The 10,412-nt window shown below is 35.0% G+C and overlaps 1 protein-coding gene across 3 annotated transcripts in view; it reads right to left on the bottom strand.

The window, feature by feature from the left end:
* Positions 1 to 485: 485 nt before the first annotated feature.
* The window catches only part of LOC149176852 (uncharacterized), a 338,345-nt gene continuing 328,418 nt past the window's right edge, over positions 486 to 10,412 (bottom strand). The window contains exon 9 of one of the 3 annotated variants that reach the window (XM_089423223.1): positions 486 to 698. In XM_089423223.1, coding sequence (XP_089279349.1) covers positions 669 to 698 — 30 coding nt within the window. In that variant the 3' untranslated portion in view covers positions 486 to 668. Of the gene's footprint in view, positions 699 to 2,516; positions 2,908 to 10,412 lie in introns of those variants that run through there. The other 2 variants (XM_089423221.1, XM_089423220.1) reach the window with 2 other exon arrangements.

Genomic DNA, 10,412 nt, shown 5'->3' with positions numbered 1-10,412 from the left:
ACGTTTTGTTTATAGCTAATATTGAAATGTTTTTTTTTTGTTATTAATATTTATGTTCAATATTGAATAATTTCCATTATTACATTTTTTATGTAATTATTATTTTATTTATCTTAATGTAACATTACATGACGAAAGAAATGATTAATATTAATATTAATACTAAATATTTTTTTTACTATATAAAATAAATATATAAAGTAATCACATTAATGTATAGGTAAAATATATTCTTTTTATACTGATCTTTTAAGTGGGAGGGGGGAAATAACTTCCGTATCTATTGAAAAGAACTAGTAATTTTCATCATATAATTGTTTAATAATAAAAATTTACATAAAATGAATTTCCTAATCCCCTTAAATAGATAACAAACCAAAGAACAAACCATAATAAACCGCAGTGCATATATTACCATTTGACATCAATGTTGACATTAAAAGTACAACAATATTTAGTACAAGAACTGAATTTTAAACTAAGCCTCCTCTAAGAATAGTTCATCAAATTTCATTGGAAAAATAGCTCATTTCATTTCAAAAAATACTTCATTACATTTTATTGGAAATTTTGTTTCAAAAATAAAGATACTAATACTTTGTAAAATGGCTCATATGCCTCAGAATTTATTCTCTTCGAATTTTATTCCCACTCCCCTATCAAAAACATCAACCTTGGTGCATCTTCATTGCCCAGAACTGCATGACAATAAAAACATTAACAAAAAATATTTAGCATTGTTAGAAAACTCTGAATATTACAGAGAAAAAATTAATTCCCACACATTATGAGTATAATATTAATCAAAACCATATATGAATTTAAGATATGTTATTAATTTGAATTCAAATATTGTAGAAAATGATAACAAAAGGAGTAATATTTTTCCCCAACTAACATCATGTAAGTGTGGTTAGAGGAATCTGACATTTGTCCATGATTATTCTATCCTTGCACTGGAATTATTAACTTTGATATTAAATTTACCTTTCATCAAACTTCACATGTTCAAATATGGAATCAATGGGCTTGTCGGCATGTTTGTGCCAATTTCTTGAATTGCTACATAATTTGATTGATATTTGATTAGAAACCACGTCTCGAAAAAATAAAAGTAGAGTTTATTGCATGACACAGACCACTAAATATTTAATTAGATAATAATTCATTCAATTATATAAATAAACAACAATAATTTATAAATGCGTACCTGTTGAACCCTTGACAATATCATCAGAAAATAATTGTCGAACATGTCTTTGTTGATTATGAGATGTAGATCCCACAATATTTCCATGTTCTTTTGAAGAAAGTGCTTTCATTTGTTTTTCCATGCTCTTCCTTGACTTTGAGCGAACTCGCCCAACCTTTTCAAATTGTGATTTTTCCTTCCTTGAATTTCTTTCAATACTACATCGTATCTTTTTACTTTGTGGGCTCAAAAAACTATGTTTTCTCTTAGTCATAATTCTTGATGGAGACATCACAATGGAAAAAAAAAAAAAAAAAAAATTGTCTCTTCACTAAATGTGCTACACATCTCATCAATGCCATTATCAATTTCTTCTAAATTCTCCAATTTTTTAGCAAATCGTTTAATATATCCATTAGCTTTTTGTTGATTGATGCGCATACAACTTTTGATCTTTCAATCTCAAAGATTGAATTTATGAGTGGAGTAGTTTCAAAATCAATAAGTTCTGATAAAATAGGCACATAGTGAATGCTTGATTGGTCTTCTGACAACGAGCTCATTGTACCCACTTGATTTAAATCAACTAAAAATCTATGACTTTCAATAATTGGACTAGAAAAAATTGGCAACATGTTAAAGTCCAAACCGTGTTCGCTGGCCCACATTTGAACTTTGAAGATATGCTTAAAAACATTTCCATTCAATGCCGAATCACGACTACAAAAATTAAACTTGGACCCTGTGCATATGACATTATACTAGGTATGAGAAGTATCCTTATTTTGGCTGCGGACCATAAATTCATTTATACTCTTAAGGTCATGCACACAATCTTTATCTCGTATCTGATTTTCTCTAGACTTTGAGAGAGTCTCTTGGTTCTTACACTTTGTAGGCCTTATAACTCCTGCTTCTTTTAAACATTGATTGTGAATATAATATAGTTCAACTTTTTTCATCAACACAAATATTATCCAATCCACACGTTTATGGCAAGCATTATTTGCCTCATATAAGTACCTATACTTTAGATGCATATGGTAGGACTCAATTGCATTATTTGTGTCTTGATTAGAATGTGGAAAATTTCGATAAGATTTTGCCCACGTAATGACCACAAATTATTATCAACTATAAGATAATGACTAAAAACATTCAATTACAGGCTAATAGTCATGATATGATGTTGCATAACACTTACATATTTTATTATTAGATACCCAAGTGGTGTCAAAATATTTCAAAAAATGTTCCTCTTCACTAAATTCATAAAATATTCGTGCAACATCTTTTCGTACCGACTCATCATCCTTGCATGAGTGCATGATTTCCCCTAAAACACGTAAAATGCAAACATTGTTTCCAACATTTTTCACCCATGATCGATGGGTTTGCCATACACATAATAGGATGGAGGAATTAGTTAGACCCCTGAATGGTACAACATTAGAATAGAGTAAACTATGAATGAAATATGTTTTCATGTTTCTTTTGTAAAAACAAATATGGTACCTTAATGCTTAAATCTCAGCATCAACATCATTTGTGATAAATTCTTTTACATTCCAATCTTGACGCTCTTTCATATCCATTTCAAATAAAGCTGCCAACCATTTTTTAATATCATTTGTGGTTTTGCGTGAAGAAATCACCCAAGCCACCGAGACACCATTATGATGTTTTTCAAATACCATTAAGGTATAAATTTGATACTGCATTCAAAACACATTATTATAAGTATTATGTTACAAAAAAGACTTTTTTTTTTATCACTATAGGAATCAAAAGATTGATAATACGCACCCCATACAAATTCATACTAAATGCAGAATCCATTGAAATAGCAGTGTTATGTGAATGTGTCACCATCATGGAACACATCCAATGTGTTTGTATGCCTATAATAAATGGTATGTTTTGCACAACATCTTGCTTTTGATAGAAAAAGAAACTATCTAGAAATTGATTGTACCAACACTCGACACATGTTGGATCATTGTCATCCTTCATATATTCCTTTTGTCTAATATTATTGTAAATGTTAGAAATGTCCATCCTCATCATTAAAGTGTCTCGACCCACCCCTGTAAATAACTCGCAAGATTGGTTCTCCACATCAAACATTAATTTGTCCCAAATCATTGTGACATTAAAACCATCTTCAACCATACTGCACACATTAGTTCGTAAATTGAAGGATACATGTGGTGCATACTTGAACATTTGATGTCTTACCACTGGACTCTCTTCATGACAGAAAGCACCAGATTTATCAAAATGTCTACACAGTGTATTTTATAATAACATCATTTGGACGCACAGAAAGGCGATGCATGATGAAGTGACATCTACAACCAACTTTTATGCTTTGGTGTGGACTCTGTTTTTTTGTTGTTCATCCTTTTCGATTCTTTGTATTTTCATCACGTACATATCTACATGTCGACTCAAGACCATATGCACATCAATAACTAAATAAAAATAATGATAAGAAATTAGAAAACATGTCTACACATTTTGACTTCATTTGAATTTGAATTAGATGTATCTAATCAATTGAACAAATAAAGACTCACATGGTATATTCGATATATGTGTTAATGCGAGCACATATAACATCCTCCACTTTTTTAGATCGATTTGTACTAATAAAAAATTGAGTGGGAGCATCTTCATCTGATTTCTCTCCATTTATAAAATCATCCAATCGACTCTAAGGGATAATAGCTATTTGATCCCCTTCAATTTCGTTCCATGTTAGATCTTTAGCAAAATATTCTATCATATCTTCTGGGTTTTCAGTGTCCAATTCCATAATTTCATCCCACTTTCCAATTTATAAAGTACCTATAAAAATTTGACGTATTAGGAGAACAACAAATATGACAATAAGCTTTTATAAATATTTTCCTATATGTGCTTCCTCATCTTCATGTGTGGCTTCTAGATATGCATGTTGATATATCTTTGTGCAATTACAAAAGTCACACATATACAAAGGTCGAAAGCGGATTTATAAAATTTAATTTCTCTATATATGTTTGCATATCTATTTGCATATAGAGAAGCGCTTGCATATACAGATGGCTTCTTGCATTGAAAATAATTGATTTAGGGGGAATTGTTTTATGAAGTAAAGGAAAATAGGAGAAAAAAAGGTAAAAGGTTAGATTGCATGAGGAGAAAATTGAAGGAAAAATAGAGGAAAATGAAGAAAACAGAGGCCTCAATGATAAAAAGGACTCTGAGGAGCAGTTCACAACCTTTTATCAGTTTAGTTTTGGAGCTCTCTATATTCTCTCATTATACTCTTGCACACCTAGAGTTTTCTTGCAGCACTCTTGGAACTTCTTGGCATTCTTTGGATTTGCGGAAAGAAGGCAGGAAAGCGCAAGGGAATAGGTGGATCAACAACTACATTTGGATTGTTTTCAATGTAACAGGTTGCATGTATGATTTTCTTAATGCATCGTAAATGCATGTGGTTTCATGGTTATGATATGTCATTGACATGGAGGATTTCTTGGATAGACAATTGTTTTAGCCTTGCCTTGCCATTTCATGGATAACCATGGTGTTGTGGGTTTTCCCATATGTTATTTCGGATTGGTGTTCATGTTCCTTGTGGTTGTGGGTTGAGTTACTAGTTAAATGTGGGAGGAGTGGTTACACATATTGTACGATAGGATGAATAGGGACAAGGATGCTCCTAATAAGTATGTGCATACTAGAAACATTGCCCCCATTTGAAATTGTCTGGGGGTTAGAACTAAGCAGAGGGTTCCAACCAAAGGTTCCTATTATAGACAAGGTTGCCATTGAATATCAGGCTAAATGTGAGGAAACATAGTAGGAATCATATCGAATTGTGTTATCTTCGTCAGCAAAGGTGGGTAAAACATTTAATTTAAGTCTTTACCAAATTCTTCACAACATACATGTATATTTACAGGAATTTGGAATGGAAGAAATTCATCGAAGAGCTGGAGCTGACGATAAACCATTATGTATTGTAAAGACTATATTACACAAGTTAGTCAAGCTCCATGGATACCCCACACTATCATTTCAGATCAGCGGCTCTCGCATTATGATCTTCAACAAAACAAGTGTATAGTGAAAAGAAATAACACGTCTTTCAGAAGGAAAACACAAGAAAATAATTACAACTTCTCTGGTACTTAAACTTCCTTTCACTGCGTAGGATGAAATTAGAAATAATGGGCATGCAATCAAACCCTCTGAGTCTTTGTGGTTGGGTTGACAAATCAACATCAGATAGAGGGAAACAGGTTTTGTTTAGAGACAGACTGTAGCCGTGACAATGGGTTCACCAATGGTAAATGGAAGAAGAAGAGCAAGAGATCTTCATTTAAGGGTGGTAGCAACTACAATAGTAAATGTAAACTGCAGGTGTGCACTATCTAAAGATTGATGTAATGCTTGTTAATCTTCAATCATGCAACAATGAAGAATTCAAAGAGATAAAACTCAGCAAATTGACGGTTAATAATGTAGTCTCTTCACATCGATGAAACTTCATTGGCACAAATTGCACGAGGTTTATATAGAGGTGTGCCCCCCTAGATGGTTTTCTCAAACCTCCTATTTAAAAAATCAATGGCCATTAATTATTACTAGGGCACTCTCCTCATCTCAAGAAACGGCGAGAGGTGGTCTTGCAGGTGGTTTTGGGTTTTTAAGAAAACACAAATTTTTTCATTATAATTAAAGATGAATCCTCTCACCCAAGCCTATGTATTATCCACCTCAACATTAGTACCATACAAAACTCGTATAAATTTTTAAGGCTTTCCATTTAATTTCTTTTATTAATGAAAAGAGAAAGGTGCCCACGAATATGTTTATCTATATTTGTCAAGGGTTGGGTTTCTTTTATGGGATAGATTATTTTGAATAGGGAGATGATTTTGTAACTGTCAAAAAGTTAGTTCCTCAACTGCTTTTGTTTTAATAGTTAGTTTAGTTAGGTTATGCAGCAAAAATAAAAACCCAGGAATAAGATTTTGGGGGGGGTTCAATAATTCTGTCCCTCAGAGGAAAATACAATATTGTAATTTCACTTTTCATGTGTTGATGAATAGATTTTTCACAATGATTCCAGAATTTGTTGGTATGACAAGTCTTTCATGTTTCATCTTGTGTTAATTTTTCTTCTTAGAAAAGAGTAATGAAGTTGTTGGGATTTGATTTTACAGTGCTATGAGTTTGATTTTCTGTGAATTAAAGTTAAAAACCCTTAATGACGTGCTCCTATTTTCTAAATTTTATTACACACTAGTCATATTTATTCCAAAGTTGAAGACAAAATATTATGTGCAAGACAACCTGTTATCTAAAACTTTCCACCATCACTTCTTTCTTTTTCTTCTCTATCTTCATTTGTATTCAACATCAGAAGGCCACTTTGGAAACGTTGTTCACATATGGAAAGTTAAAGGGTTTTAATCAAATTTTTGGGGTTTTATGAAATGATGGGACAGTCAATTAATTCTTTTACAGTTCTGAATAAATGTCTGGGCACTGATCTCTTCTTAGCCAAAGATTGTATCCCAAGGTACAACAAATGAGATGAGGAGGATGGGGTCCCCTATGGTGTCGAGTAGAGTGTGTGCTACTTTGTGTGATTGAGGGAAGGAGATGATTCGAAAAATAAATATATCACATACATAAAACAAAGAGAAAATAAAATGATTGATTTCCATTTAACATTAGATTATGCGATCAATCAAACAAAAAAATGGTTTTCATTTGTTTTTGCATATGAATAAAGATCTTATGAAGACATATTCATCGTTGCCACTCTCAAAGTAACTGGGCCTTGCGAAGATATCTTCTGATGGGTACTGGGGCAACGTCCTGAAATAACTAGTGACGCTTTCCAGCAGATGAAGAATCGACGAAGGTAACAGATGAGGCTTTGGTGCTGCCCGCACGTCCACCTACAGGGATGAAAGCCCTAGATTTTGGCCACTAATTTTCCTTCGTCCCATGTGAGCATTCGAGTCTTTAGCTTCTTGGTAGTCAGTTACCAGTACCAAGCACTAGATGGGTTGGGTAGCCCTGTTAGGGTCCAACCCTAACCCCTTTATTTATGTAATAAACCCAATAGGGTTGAGTCATTGTCATAGTTAGTTAAAGATTCAATAAGATCGTATTAATAATTGTAAGTGGTTGAACCGCATTTAAGAAAGGGACTACAGTTATTTGAAAATGGGCCATAATTAATAAATAAAGTGGTTAACCCGTGCTATGAAAAGGACCACTAGTTGTCAGGTTGTTGAAGGTCATTTAGCTATAAATAGTTGTAGTTAGAAGGGAAGTATCATCGAGTCTTATTTTATAATCGAGCTCTGCTCTGATGGAGGTTGCCCCCTTGAAGAGGCAAGTGAACATTGCATTCATCTCTGAATAATAAAGTACTTGTTGTTTTCTCATTTTATTCTATGTTTTGGGTTGTATTTCTTCGCATATTTGGTATTATGGAATTTTTTGCAGGTCAAGAGCATGACAAGTGGTATTAGAGCACTTTCCACGGCTGGTGGTACCTCCATTTTTACATAAAAAATATTTAGGCTAGAGACATGTTCCGACATCTTTAAATCATAGGATCTGCCATTGAGCGCATAAACTGGCATATTTGGGGAAACATGCATGCAAGAAATACAAGAGGTGGTCATGCTTGTTGGACTCCCTTGTAACCCCTATGGGTACCCCTTCGAGTAGTAGCGCATTAGACAGAACCGCACATAGACTACACTTCCACATACCCTTTGGGTATATTGCAAGCCCCCTAAGATCACCTGAATCCTCGCCTTAGATAATCCGGCAGTCATCTTGCTACTACTGTACACTGAGAACAACACTAAGGGAGATTACTCACACGTACGATAGGGTAGTCGGGTAGTACGACTAAGGGCACAGTTGATCCTCCTTAGTTAGTGCCCTGAAAGATTGGGTTCAGTACTATTATTGGACCCTTATGTATATTGTGATTTGTAGCACCTGCCACTCCTTTGTGACCATAGTTCCCTTTGCTCTCTGAAGATCGACCATTATCTTATCTTCCAGATACGATCTAGCAGTTGGGGTTTTACCGCCGAAGTACAATTCAGATCTAGTAGTTGGGGTTCTATCATCGCTGCACCAATAAGATCCAAGAGTTATGGTTTTTCTGCCACATTGCACATCACATTCAGCAGTTGGGGTTTTTCAGGCAAATCCGTCTCTCTGTGTAGTATACCTAGGGGGGATATTATGGGGTACAAAAGGAGGTACCCAAGGGAATAATGTAATAATGTGATGGGCCTTAGTTAATAAATAAAGTGGTTAACCCACATCATGTAAGGGACCACAAGTAGTTAGCAATAATGTGACAAGCCCATTGCATTAGATATATGGTATTGAGAGAACCATGGTAATGACCCATGGTATTGTATGTATGAATCATATATAGAAGCTAGAGACTCCCCATTGAGAAAGGTCAAGGATTATTGTATTGGCAAGTGTATGGCTTGTGGAGTGTTCTCCTTCCTTAAGGAGTGATTGTATGGTGTTAACCTACCTCAAAGGTTTGATATTAATAAATATTTGAAGTTTATCTATTTCTCTCTTGTTATTTCAGGGTATATTTCTATTCTCATATATTTGCAGTTTAGATATATTACACTTGCACAAAGGTTGTCAAAGTGGAACTTTCTTTAGCTGCCCAGTCTACTTGTCCAAATTTCATAGCCAACGGGCATCCCACCCAGGCTCAGGGCCCTACTAAACACTTAAGGTTCAAAAGGTGTCTCTAGCAGAAATGGCAGAATGATGAAAACAAGGATTGTGCTACTACTGTGATGACAAATACTCCCCGGGGCATAAATGCAAGGAACCCAAATTATTTCAAATTGATGCTACTGATCACAGCTCATCTAAGGAAGCCCCACCCCTTGGGGGGCTAGAGGATGAAGTTGAGGAAACCCATTATGACAATGATCTCACAGCTACGCCAGATGAACCAATTATCTTGCTACATGCTTTGGCAGACATTTTTGCGCCCCAAACTCTCAAAATAAGAGGCTTTCTTAAACATCACCCTGCAGTGGTATTGATTGATAGTGGTAACACTCATAACTTTATCCATAAGCGAGTCACAGAAGCTGTTCATTGTTTTGTAAGGGCATTCTCTAATTTCCAAGTCCCTATTGCTGATGGGGGGACAATGAAATGTGAAGGCCGCTGTGAAAATATTAAACTTCAGATGGGAGACTACCACCTAAAGACCCACATGTTTTTGATTAATATGGGTGGTTGTGACATTGTCTTAGGTGTTGAATGGCTTCCCACACTAGGCCCAATCATAATGTATTTCCAGGAGTTATATATGAGCTTTAATTAGAATGACCACATTCATACACTATGTGGACTCTAGACAAGTGATCCTACTATCATCAACTCGCATCAAATGGAAAAGTTGTTGAAAAAGGGTCATCATGGAGTCATCACCCACTTTAATGCCATCCAAGCCATCGAATCCACTATTCCTCATATTCATCTTGAGATGCAACTGGTCTTAGATCGCCACCAGTAGGTATTTGACAAACCTAAAGAGATTCCACCCTCAAGAGGTGAACATGATCATAGCACCCCTTTGGTTCAGGGGGGCCAACCACCTAGTGTGCACCCATATCAATATCCTTTCGCCAAAAATAATGAAATTGAAAAAATCATCAAGGAACTCCTTGAAGCAGGGATTATTCATCCTAGCATTAGTCCTTATTCATCACCAGTGGTCATGGTGCTAAAGAAAGATGGAGAATGGCACATGTGTCCAGACTTTTGGGCCCTCAACAAGCTCACTGTCAAAGACAAATTCCCTATTTCAGTTGTTGATGATCTGCTTGATGAACTACATGGTGCTCAATTATTTACCAAGCTATATCTTCGCTCTGGCTATCACCAAATACACATGAAAGAAGAAGACATTCCCAAGACCGCTTTCCGAACTCATGAAGGCCATTACGAATTCTTGGTCATGCCATTTGGTCTTCGTAATGCTCCATCTACTTTTCAAAGCTGTATGAATCACCTACTGAAACCATATCTCCGAAAATTTGTCCTCAGTTTCTTTGATGACATTCGCATCTACAACCTAACCTGGGAAAAAAATCTTCAACATGTAGACTTGATCTTGCAACTGCTTCGGAAT

The sequence above is a fragment of the Pinus tabuliformis genome, chromosome 4_1 (genome assembly GCF_031772625.1).
Source record: "Pinus tabuliformis cultivar Carrire ecotype Pingquan chromosome 4_1, CPIR1, whole genome shotgun sequence".
Taxonomy (NCBI): Eukaryota; Viridiplantae; Streptophyta; class Pinopsida; order Pinales; family Pinaceae; genus Pinus; species Pinus tabuliformis.
The sequence above is the reverse complement of the archived record's forward strand: the minus strand, read 5'-3'. Positions and strand labels throughout refer to the sequence as shown.